Below are 13136 nucleotides of genomic sequence, written 5' to 3'. Positions count from 1 at the left end.
GATGGAGAGAAAAGGGCGGATTTTAGCAATGTTGTGAAGGTGGGACCGACAGGATTTAGTGAAGGATTGAATATGTGAATTGAATGAAAGAAAGGAGTCAAGGATAACACCAAGGTTACAGACTTGTGAGATGGGAAGAATGGTGGTGCCATCTACAGTGATGGGAGAGTCAGGAGAAGTATTATCAGTGACCTGGGCTGAGCAAGACTGGGAGTTTAGCACAAAAAACAATTGGGCTGTAGCCCCTGGGGAGAGGACACCACGATATATTTGAATGTCTATCTGTTAACCCATTAATTCCCAGTGAATCAAAGACAACTAAAACTTGATTTTCCCATAACCTGAGGTTCTCCTAGACTGTGTCCCCTACCCTGTGGTATAGAACTCCCTGAACACAAGCTCCATTGTAAATACTCAACTGCTAAATAAGCTTTGAACACAAATTACCTCAGAATGTTTGACCAAGGCTTCTAAACAGAACATTTCGGCTGTTGCTGAAGGGACTTCGCTCAAACTCTCTGCATAAGGAAGTCCACTGCCTCCAAAACACCACAAGCCACCCTAGAACAGATTAAAGATGGAAGCTTAGTTTGAAGAAAAATAATCACTCAATTGCCATTTCAAAACATGAAATAATACAGAAAAAAACCAAATGTACTGTCTTTAAATGATTTAGAACAAAATACTTATCCAACTGTCACTACATTGTAAAATTTAGGGCTTTAAAGCCCCAGAAAGGTTATGAAAATAAAGCAAGTCTTCAGGATTTTTATAATTACTTTTCAATTACCTGTAAGGGTCAAGACAATGTTGACAAAAAGAGGTAGTTTATTTTTATCTGAAGCATTGTCATATTAGCAGTAGTAATCTTACTTAAGTGGCACTATCAGACCCAATAATGACTGCTAAACATTTTACTTATTTTCTTTAACAAAATCAACCATATCCAAGGAAGAACATCATTTTTTAGTTCTAGAAAGCCACAAGGTTTACAATGAATTACCTAAACTTCACTTAACAAAGATTAATGTGCTTCTTTTCTATCATATAATTCCTATTGAGAAAGGTGATTGATTACCTGCATCTCCACCTCTCACATGAAAATCTTTATACAAGCAATAAAAACCTGAATATCTGTTACATATTTGGGGCATATAAATATGTTACTTAGAACATAATGTTACTCATTAGGTTCCTTATTTCAATATTTTCCCACTTTGCCCTAAAACTGTAACATCTCAGTTTCAGCCATTTAACACTATTTAGAACTAATGCTAAGTGCGAGGGTGACACAAGGTTGTGAGATCAGATACAGTCCCGGATCCACCCGACTCAGAATCTACTTTACTCCATTTTACAGATGAGGAAACTGAAACAGAGAGAGCTTAAGTGACATATCCATGGTCACACAGTAGGCCAGTGGTGGAGCTGGGATAGAACCCAGGTCCCTTGACTCTGTGCCCTGTAATCTTTCAACTAGGACTATGCCTTTTGGCCCTGGGATACACATAATGAATGAGTCGTCTACACGCGCTCCTTCGAATTCCTCAACACCAACTCTCTCCTCGACCCCCTCCAATCTGGCTTCCGTCCCCTACATTCCACAGAAACTGCCCTCTCAAAGGTCACCAATGACCTCCTGCTTGCCAAATCCAACGGCTCATACTCTATCCTAATCCTCCTTGACCTCTCAGCTGCCTTCGACACTGTGGACCACCTTCTCCTCAACATGCAATCCACCCCCCTCCTTTTGTTCCTTCCCCTCCACTATTCCTAGGGATTTTCTTGAGCCCCCATTTACTACAAACATGACCTTCTCCACCCTGCCCACCTACCTATTACTATGGACCATTGCAGCTTACACCAAAGCTTCGAGCTTCCACCACCCCTTCCAATCAATCAATCCAATTTATTGAGCGCTTACTGTGTACAGAGTACAAGACAAAGGAGTACTTCCAGCAGAAAGGGGGCAGGAAAATGTTAGGGAGTCCCAGGTGGGACCCCAGTGGCCAAATCCCTGGGTCCTGGTCCAGTCTCCTCGCCCAAATGGCAGAGAAACTGTTCAGTGTAAGTCAACCACTTTTCCCTCACCTTTCAGCTCTCAAATTCCTCCCTGTAACTCCTGGCAAGCACCCCTGCTGCAGTTAGCTGCCTGTCAGGTGACTTTGCATCGCTTTAGCTGGAGCATTTCCAGTTATGGTAAGAGACAGCAACTCCCCACTGAACCACCCACCCTCGGTTGCAGCTAATGAATGGGAAGCAGGGAAGGAGAAAGCGGCTGAACTGGTTTTTCCTCACTTAAACCACAGGCAGCATGGAATCAGGGTAGGAGAGAAGAGCTCTCCCTCCCTTCCATTCCCACTTCATCTGTGTTCCCTCCTTTCCCAAGCCCCTGTGTAGCAGAGAACCAGCCTGCCACTCACTGATTTGAAAGCTGCCCTGCTATATTGTACTCTCCTGAGTGCTTAATATAATGATCTGCACACAGTAAGTGTTCAATCAAAAGGACTGATTGGTTGATGGACACCAGAGGCAGGGTGTGGGGAGGGGGGGATTTGGGGGAGTTTGCAGACTTGGAGCTAAGTCAGCAGTTAGTGCAGGATATAAGTCTGGATTTTAAGTATGGTGGTGCCTGGGAACTGGGGGCTATGCCTGTACAAGGAACTCAAAGTTTGTGTCTCACGAGTAGGCCTCTGATGTTGACCTGGAAGCGATTTTACAGCTAGCTGTGAAATGAACGCCCCATAGATCCTGGACAACCTGACAGTTGGGAAGAGCTACCTGTACTCCCCTTTTCCCAATGGCGACAAGAGGCTAAGACTTTCCATAGCTTGAATTTCCTCCACGGAACCAAATCCACGGAACAATCCTACCTAACTAACCTTTACCTGCAGCTCTCTCTCCTGCCTCACTCGCCACCTCTGCTAATTTACACTGATTCCCCCAGCATGTGTCTGCCTCCCTCCCTCCTCAAATCCAACAGAAAATAGTTCTGCTCAAATTCAAAGCCTTCCTAAAATGCTACCTCCTCTGAAAGCCTCCTTTGACTAGTTCCTGCAACCCATGTTGTACAAACCCACAGGCTAACCCCAGCACTTATTCCAGGCATTTGCCACATTTCTGTATATTTCATCAACTATACATCCAATTACTCATTTTATTCTATTTGCAAATATTTTTCCATCTGTTTCCCCAGTAAGACTTTCAGTTCATTGTGGGCAGAGATTGAATCATTTCTCTGTTTGGTACTTCCCAAGTACAGTGTACTGTAGCCGTGGACACTCAATATATTATCACAACCACCAAATAGTAACAATAATTGTGGTATATGTTAAGTGCTTACTACGTGCCAGGGACTGTAGTAGGTGCTGGGGTAGACACATGCAAATCAGGTTGGATGTAGTCCCTGTCCCAGTTTGGGCACATAGTCTCAATCCCCATTTTCCAGATAAGGTAACTGAGGCCCAGAGAAGTGAAGTGACTTGCCCAAAGTTAAAGAGCAGGCAAGTAGAGGAGCCGGGGTTAGAATCCAGGTCCTTCTGAGTCCCAGGCCTGTGCACAATCCACTAGGCCAGGAGTTGCTGGAAGAAGAAACATATAAGAGAAGCCTTCTTTTTTTGATTAAGAATTCGTATGTTATGAGCTCACCCTCTGGGCTGCTAAGGCCTGACTGCTTTCCTTCAGAGCCAAAGATGTGAAGTACTGGATGCACTGATCAAGCTCAGTCTGGGGTAGAGATGCCAGCAGCTTTTGGAGTTCCTCTTCAATGGAGTAATCCTGGGACCAAAAAGACCAAAGCTTTTCAGGAAATTCATGAATACTCAGGCTCAACTGAAAGCGGTGGGAAAGCACACACTGATTTGGAACCAACACAAGCAGTATGTGAATTAATGCTTCCACTTGGGTCAACGATCATTTGAACTGGGTGAGTCAAAAGAATCATTATTATGATTATGGTATTTTGACAAGTGTTGACAAGGTGCTTAGCACTGTGCTAAACTCCGGGGTTGATACAAGATTACCCGATACAGTCCCTGTCACAAACTCTGACAGTCGCTGGCTCCCAGTCTAAGAGGGAAGGAGAACAAGGAACCTGCTCTCATTTTACAGATGAGGCATAGAGAGACTGCCCAGTCAGACAACCAGTTCATTCATTCATTCATTCAATCGCATTTATTGAGTGCTTACTGTGTGCAGAGCACTGTACTAAGCACTTGGGAAGTACAAGTTAGCAACATATAGAGACAGTCCCTACCTAACAACGGGCTCACAGTCTAGAAGGGGGAGACAGACAACAAAACAAAACATGTGGACAGGTGTCATGCCATCAGAATAAATAGAAATAAAGCTAGATGCACATCATTAACAAAATAAATAGAATAGTAAATATATACAAGTAAAATAGAGTAATAAATCTGTACAAACATATATACAGGTGCTGTGGGGAGGGGAAGGAGGTAGGGCCGGGGGGATGGGGAGGGGGAGAGGAAAGAGGGGAGAGGAAAGAGGCTCAGCCAGTGGGAGGGCTGGGATAAGAACAAGGGTCTCCTGACCCCTAGCCCCACTCTTTTTCCACTAGACCATGATGAATTTGCACTATACTATCAGGAAAAGTTGTGAAATCTCTTCTGGAGGCTTTTAAGAATAACAAAGAACGCTAACCTGGTTTCCCCTAGGCAGTGGCAAAGGGCGAGACTATGTGACCTCTCAGGGTCTCTTCAAAACTCAAATTCCTTTTGGCCAGGTCATATTTGGAAGGGAGAGGGAGGAGCTTAATCATCATCATCATCAATCGTATTTATTAAGTGCTTACTATGTGCAGAGCACTGTACTAAGCACTTGGGAAGTACAAATTGGCAACATATAGAGACAGTCCCTACCCAACAGTGGGCTCACAGTCTAAAAGGGGGAGACAGAGAACAAAACCAAACATACTAACAAAATAAAATAGAATAGATATGTAGAAATAAATTAAATAAATAAATAGAGTAAAAAAATATGTACAAACATATATACATATATACAGGTGCTGTGGGGAAGGGAGGGAGGGGACGAGGGGGAGAGGAAGGAAGGGGCTCAGTCTGGGAAGGCCTCCTGGAGGAGGTGAGCTCTCAGCAGGGCCTTGAAGGGAGGAAGAGAGCTAGCTTGGTGGATGGGCAGAGGGAGGGAATTCCAGGCCCGGGGGATGACGTGGGCCGGGGGTCGATGGCGGGACAGGCGAGAGCGAGGTATGGTGAGGAGATCAGCGGTGGAGGAGCGGAGGGTGCGGACTGGGCTGTAGAAGGAGAGAAGGGAGGTGAAGTAGGAGGGGGCGAGGTGATGGAGAGCCTTGAAGCCCAGGGTGAGGAGTTTCTGCCTGATGCACAGATTGATTGGTAGCCACTGGAGATTTTGAGATTTTGAGCTTAATGATGCAAGACAATGGAACTTTCTAGGCAGCTTCAAATTATTAACATCAAATTGATAACGCCTTTAAAGTTGCTCTCCATGGATGGGGATGCCATTCAGAGGATGGTGCAATGATCTCCAAACCTTCCACTGGCAGCTGCTGTCTATAACTCTGCAATTTCATCTTATACACTGCCCAACCCATTATTCAAACTGGTCAACCCCATTTCTGACTGAAGCTTAGCAAGGCTGGCATGTCTACTGCTGTTTCCTAGCCTTAGTTACCAGTTCATAAAACTATATTTTCCCAATGGATTTCAGTAATTATTCCTACTAGCATCTCTGAATTTTTACCAACATCCTGCTGACTGGCTTATGTGAGCCCACTGTTGGGTAGGGACTGTCTCTATATGTTGCCAACTTGTACTTCCCAAGCGCTGAGTACAGTGCTCTGCACATAGTAAGCGCTCAATAAATACGATTGATTGATTGATTGATTATGTAAAATATTAAGAAATTCAGCAGGCTCTTGTTTCCCAAGTGTGTCCTGAATTGTATTAAATATAGGGATAAATGTATAAAATTCAGCCCTTTCAACAGGGATTAGTTATCCTCTAAGTACTTCCCAGAAGTTGACACACAGCCTCTGGCTGTGATTTGACTGCCACCACCAGGTCCCTGTTGAAATTCTGCACTCTGTATTGCTGTTCTAAGTTCCTCTCTGCCACCCCCAATCTCCTGACCCTTTTTCTAGGGCAGGGGCAGGGCACTTTGAGGTGATGCATAAACCCACCCAAAGCCTCCTCCATTGACCTACCAGGACAGAATATAAATGCTGCCAATGACTGCCTTAAGGCTCAGAGCAATCCTATGAGAAAGTGAGCAGTTCAAAGATGTTGAGCTCCATTTAACTTCTGTATATAAATAAAAAAGAGAAATAGCTGGAGGGGCTTGAAGTTACTCAGTAAGGATTCCTGGTTTTAAGAAGGTAAGAAGGTTCCTGGAAGCAGAGTGACCTAGTAAAAAGAGGAGGGTTCTAATCCTGGGACCCCCACTTGTCTGCTGGGTGACCTTGGGCAAGTCACGTCACTTCTCTGTACCTTAGTTCCCTCACCTGTAAAATGGGGATTAAGACTGTGAGCTCCACGTGGGACAGGGACTGCATCCAACCTGATTACCCTTATCTACCCCAACACTTAGTACAGTACCTGGCACACAGTAAGAGCTTAACAAATATCATTTAAAGAAAAAAGAAGCATTTTGTTGCTTACTATTATAGGGTAACACTGGAGAAATTTCAATTTTGTGTAGTTGATTGCTGCTTTCAGAATACTTCATTTTCAGTTATTAATAATGTTGGTATTTGTTAAGCGCTTACTATGTGCCAAGCACTGTTCTAAGCACTGGGGTAGATACAAGGTAATCAGGTTGTCCCACGTGGAGTTCACAGTCTTCATCCCCATTTGACAGATGAGGGAACTGAGGCCCAGAAAAGTTAAGTGACTTGCCCAAGGTCACATAGTTGACAAGTGACGGAGCCGGAATTAGAACCCATGATCTCTGACTCCCAAGCCTGGGCTCTTTCCACTAAGCCATGCTGCTTCCCAAGTTATTATGCACTCTTAGGGAGGTTCTCATTAGGATTATTTTATTATTTTTGCTAAATTATTTCATTATTTTCATCACCGTATCTTTTACCTTTGGCAGATGAGGTGGTGACAGGAAAAAGCGAAGATCAGTATCCCTGCTTCGGGCCAAACCAATAGTAGTTCTCATGTCGCAGGCTTGAGCAACAGTCCTATATTGGTAATCTAAGATGAGAGACCTTTACATTAGGGAAAGCAATAACTGAATAAACATGCATACATAAGGACTAGAGATGACAATTGGGTTAAAAATAAAGATTGTATTTGTCAAGTTTTTACTGTGTGTCAAGCACTGTTCTAAGTTCTAGGGTCGATACAAGCTAAGCAGGTTGGACATAATCCCTGTCCCACATGGGACTCATGGTCTTAATACCCATTTTACAGATGAGGAAACTGAGGCACAGAGAAGTGATGTGACTTCTCCCAGGTCACACAGCGGACAAGTGGTGGAGCCAGGATTAAAACCCAGGTCCTTCTGACTCCCAGGCGTGTGCTCTATATGACCTGGGATAATGGGAAATAATGTTGGAGTAATTGGGATTTCAGAAGGACTCTGAATATGGGGAGGACTGTGGATTTCAGGAAGATGATGATGATGACAGTATTTGTTAAGCACTTACTATGTGTCAAGCACTGTTCTAAGCACTGGGGTAGATACAAGCTAATCAGGTTGGACACAGTCCTTGTCCCATATAGGACTCACAGTCTTAATCCCCATGTTACAGATGAGGGAACTGAGGCACAGAGAAGTGAAGTGATGTGCCCAAGGTCACGCGACAGACAATTGTCAGAGCCGGGATTAGAATTCTGGTACTCCTGCCCCGCCGGCCAGTGCTCTATCCATTAGGCCATGCTGGAGGAACAGCGTAAATGAGGAGATGGCAGCCGAAGAAATGAGACTGAAGCACAGTTAGAAGATGATCTTAGGAGGGACAAAGACAGAAAGGTGGAGAGTAGCGGTTCCAGAAAGCAGATATGTAAGGCGGGTGAACTGGTGGATGGTACTGAAGCTGATTCTTAGGAGTTTTTGCTTGATGAGAAAGTCGCAGGGAGCTACTGTGAGAATATTTTAGAGCATTAGAAAGGCTCCAGGGTGGCTACTGGGAGTTATCTGCTAGTTTTTGGAAATGACCAAATAAACAAGATAACATTTGACCTACTGTGGCACACTGCGGTCAGAAAATGATTTCTAAAATTGCCAAAACTGGAATAAACACTACCTTGTCAAAACTGAGTGACCAAAAGGTTGAGTCTTTCGGTTGACAGAATTCCAAATCTTTTCCTGGGCTGTATAAAGAAACTCCAACTATAAATATTTCTTATCACAGAATGTATTTCTTCTTTCCCTTCCCGACCATGGGCATTAGGATCCTGAAAGCACCCATGGTTGGCAAAACCACAGGCTCACAGAAGAACAGAAGTAGCATGGCCTAGTGGAAAGAGCACGAGCCTGGGAGTCAGAGGACCTGGATTCTAATCCTGGCTCTGCCACTTGCCTGCTGTGTGACCTTGGGTAAGTCACTTCATTTCTCTGTGCCTCAGTTCCCTCATCTGTAAAATGGGAATTAAGACTGTGAGCCCCAAGTGGGACATGGACTCTGTCCAACCTGACTAGCTTCTATCTACTCCAGCACTTAGTACAGTGCCTGGCAAGGAGTAAGCACTTAATAATAATAATTATAGTATTTGTTAAGCGCTTACTATGTGCCGAGCACTGTTCTAAGAGCTAGCATAGATACAAAGTAATCTGTTTCTCCTACATGGGGCTCACAGTCTTAATTACTATTTTACAAATGAGGTAACTGAGGCACAGAGAAGTTAAGTGGCTTATTCAAGGTCACACAGCAGACAAATGGCAGATGCAGCATTAGAACTCATCTCCTCTGACTCCCAAACCCGAGCTCCTTCCACTAAGCCATGCTGCTTCCCAACCATAAACAAAAAAGAAGTATTTCACTGTTCCTTCTATCTTAATGAAAATTTTTTTTAAATTCAGAACAGAAATGCTAAAAATAATTTGTTTTTTCTCCCTCACAATCCCTTTTCTTTTATAATGCGACAACCACTATCCAAAAGCTCGAGAGCATCCTGACTTGTTTCCAAGGTCAGCCATTTCAGGGAGCCATTACCCTGCCAGTGACTGTTCTCCGTCATTTGTTTCACAGCCTGCAATCGAACCATTCTGTCATCTGACTGACTCTTCTTCAGGAGGAACCACAAGGTACATTCGTGATCTTCTAAATCTGCTGAACTGAAGTGGCCTTTGCAAAACAAAAATAAGACAGTGGCAATATATTCGAAAAATGTTCTTCACCCTCATTCTTGGCTCAAACACAACTCTGTATCTTGCAGACTAAATGTTTTGATGCAATACGATCAAAATGTGAGAACATGGGACAGTTAGGATTATTGCAAACAAATACCCACAAAATTACAGTCAACTTCAAAAAACTAATGGAGGAAAAAATGAAAGGTTTTATGGTTTCCAAACTCCTGACATTCATATGCTATTCACTGATTTTAAACCCAGTACAAATACTTTAATCTACTACAGCATGTGATTATTGTGCATTTGTTTTAAAAAAAGCTTTAACCAAAATCCATATTTGGTCTTAAATATTCCACCTACTTCCCTAGATCAGTACAGAAGATGGATGCAGCACAAAACAACAGGCCAAAAAAAGAAGATGCAGTAAATATAATATAATAACATAACAAATTTCAATTCAGAATAATCAACCCAGAATCATGAAAATTCTCACCTGGGTTGACTACATACCATCAAAAGGGTTCCGGAATATTTTAGCTGGTGTTGCCAACACTTTTCTCAGTGCTCGGTGAAGTTCCTTCCTTGCCTGGTGTGTGATTCCTAAAAGATCACTACAGCCTTAAATATGAATATTTTAACACCAGACCCTCTATTTTTGTCAAAACCATTAATATCAGTGGGTGTTACATGCTTGTGGGAAGGCTAAGAGGCAGAAAGGGGATGGACTGTCGAAACATTTTTTTCTGAAATCTCCTATAAGGAGTAAACTATATACCTGGGGTAAGGTTTAGGAGGTGATAAAACTCCTTCAGGTAGGACATTTGCAGCTCCTCCAAAGGTGAATTATTAAATGCTTCTGGAAGAACCCGAACCTATTCATTTCTCACAGGCAATCTGCTCATTATGGGATAAAGGACTATTTACTAAGCAGTAACCAGAGCTAGGCTGAGAAAAAAAACAGTGCGTGAAAACAAGCCCTGCTATCAGCTATCTCCTGGAGGACTGATGGACCCAGGGGGAGAGCAACCTTCTCTGGATAGCAATTGGACAGAGGAACACAGGAATTTTGAATGGCCACAGTAAGTACAAGCTTCCCATATCACTCCTTCCCAGTGGCTGCTCCTCCAAGGAGCTCTCACCCTATCTTCCAAGGTTTCTGCACTAGAGTACACTGAAACAAGGCAGATGTCCAGATAATGCCTGAGAGCCAGAGCCAGAGGAAAGATCACTGGAAGGAAGTGCTGGACATGAGAGGGTTTTTTAGCCACATTCTAACACATGGAGACATTGGCAGCACAATCTTTAAATGCTAATGACAAACTGGCCTTGGAAATTAAAGTCTGTATGTTGGTTTTCTCCATCTCATCCCTATCTCTTCCTTACTCCTTCACCAAATCTCCCCACTTTCCCCAAACCCTCCTAGTTTCCTTTCTTTAACTAAAACAGCAGTTTTAGTTTCCTTTCTGTTGGCCCCAGTGAGCAGATCAGAGAATTCTCACCACACACAAGGGTCCTTTGGCATACACACACCGTAAGCATTCAATAAATACGATTGATTGATTAACTCCCAACTACTTGCTCCAATGCCTTTCCTGTACTAACACCTCCTTCCCCTCCCCACAGCACCTGTCTACATGCATATATTTGTACGTACTTATTACTCTATTTCATTTGTACATACTTATTCTATTATATTCCGTTAATACGTTTTGCTTTGTTGACTCTCTCCCCCTTCTATTCATTACTCTATTTATTTTATTTGTACATATTTTGTTTTACTTGGTTAATATGTTTTGTTTTGCTGTCTGTCTCTCCCTTCTAGACAGTGAGCCCACTGTTGGGTAGGGACCGTCTCTATATGTTGACAACTTTTACTTCCCAAGCGCTTAGTACAGTGCTCTGCACACAGTAAGCGCTCAATAAATACGATTGAATGAATGAATGAATTCCCCTGCCTTACCTCCTTCCCCTCCCCACAGCACCTGTCTATATGTATATATGTTTGTACGTATTTATTACTCTATTTATTTTATTTGTACATATTTATTTTGTTTATTTTACTTGGTTAATATGTTTTGTTTTGCTGTCTGTCTCCCCCTTCTAGACAGTGAGCCCACTGTTGGGTAGGGACCGTCTCTATATGTTGACAACTTGTACTTCCCAAGCGCTTAATACAGTGCTCTGCACACAGTAAGCACTCTATAAATACGATTGAATGAATGAATGAGTGAATTACTCCTGCCTTACCTCCTTCCCCTCCCCACAGCACCTGTCTATATGTATATTTGTTTGTACGTATTTATTACTCTATTTATTTTATTTGTCCATATTTATTTTGTTTATTTTACTTGGTTAACATGTTTTGTTTTGCTGTCTGTCTCCCCCTTCTAGACAGTGAGCCCACTGTTGGGTAGGGACCGTCTCTATATGTTGCCAGCTTGTACTTCCCAAGCGCTTAGTAAAGTGCTCTGCACACAGTAAGCGCTCAATAAATATGACTGAATGAATGAATGAATTCCCCCACCTTACCTCCTTCCCCTCTCCACAGCACCTATCTATATGTATATATGTTTGTACGTATTTATTACTCTACTTATTTCATTTGTACATACTTATTCTATTATATTCCGTTAATACGGTTTGCTTTGTTGTCTGTCTCCCCCTTCTATTCATTACTCTATTTTATTTGTACATATTTATTTTGCTTATTTTACTTGGTTACTGTGTTTTGTTTTGCTGTCTGTCTCCCCCTTCTAGACAGTGAGCAAACTGTTGGATAGGGACCGTCTCTATATGTTGACAACTTGTACTTCCCAAGTGCTTAGTACAGTGCTCTGCACACTGTAAGTGCTCAATAAATACGATTGAATGAATGCATGAGTGAATTCCCCCCGCCTTACCTCCTTCCCCTCCCCACAGCACCTGTCTCTATGTATATATGTTTGTACGTATTTATTACTCTACTTATTTATTTTATTTGTACATATTTATTTTGTTTATTTTACTTGGTTAATATGTTTTGTTTTGCTGTCTGTCTCCCCCTTCTAGACAGTGAGCCCACTGTTGGGTAGGGACCGTCTCTATATGTTGACAACTTGTACTTCACAAGCGCTTAGTACAGTGCTCTGCACACAGTAAGTGCTCAATAAATACGATTGAATGAATGAATGAATGAATCTCATATTCCCTTTTGTCTCCAGGAAATTCCCATATGGTGTTCTGCCAGCCTTCTAAACTCAACTAAGAACTGAACTCTTCACCTTCACTCCTACCCTACTCCTCCTCCTAAGTTTCCCTTGACAACAGCAGCACCATACCTGACTTTTTTCACCCTCACGTGCCATCTGTCCCTAAATCCTGCCAGTTTTCTCTACAATATTTCTTAGATCCACTCCTACCTTTCCACCCAAACAGCCTCACCTTAGTTCTTAAACTTAGAACTAAGTTCTTAAACTCTTGTCACCTCCCAACTCGACTACTGTGTCAGCCTCTTCAATGGTCTCTCTACCCTTTAACCTCTGCCCTCTTCAGTCTCTACTTACACATCCTTCTAAAACCTCATTCAGCACGTCATTCTTCTTCATAACCCTCCAATGGCTACCCATCTTCCTCTGCATCTAGCCAAAACTCCAGACCATTTTCCTTAACAGCTCTCTCCCTGAATCAGATGTCTTAATCCACAGCTCCCCAGGCCATGTGCTACAGAAAGGCAGTATGCCTGCACTTAATAATTCTCTTCCTTCCCCTCTTGCTGGATTGAAGATAAAACAAAAATAACATTCATGTAGCTGAACGTACATTACAAAAAATTACATCATAATACTTTAAAGGTC

At 42.7% G+C, this 13136-nt stretch overlaps 1 protein-coding gene across 2 annotated transcripts in view; it reads right to left on the bottom strand.

Moving 5' to 3' along the window:
* SERAC1 (serine active site containing 1) overlaps positions 1-13136 on the bottom strand; it is a 66381-nt gene that overhangs the window by 43364 nt on the left and 9881 nt on the right. For both annotated transcript variants that reach the window (XM_038765721.1, XM_038765729.1), the window contains 5 exons: positions 9814-9903; positions 9164-9295; positions 7087-7199; positions 3649-3777; positions 448-561 (listed from right to left, as the gene is read on the bottom strand). In XM_038765721.1, coding sequence (XP_038621649.1) covers positions 448-561; positions 3649-3777; positions 7087-7199; positions 9164-9295; positions 9814-9903 — 578 coding nt within the window. The remainder of the gene's footprint in view (positions 1-447; positions 562-3648; positions 3778-7086; positions 7200-9163; positions 9296-9813; positions 9904-13136) is intronic.

This window comes from Tachyglossus aculeatus, chromosome 2 (assembly GCF_015852505.1).
Source record: "Tachyglossus aculeatus isolate mTacAcu1 chromosome 2, mTacAcu1.pri, whole genome shotgun sequence".
NCBI classification, from domain to species: domain Eukaryota; kingdom Metazoa; phylum Chordata; class Mammalia; order Monotremata; family Tachyglossidae; genus Tachyglossus; species Tachyglossus aculeatus.
Note: the sequence above shows the minus strand (reverse complement) of the source record. Positions and strands in the feature narration are given on the sequence as shown.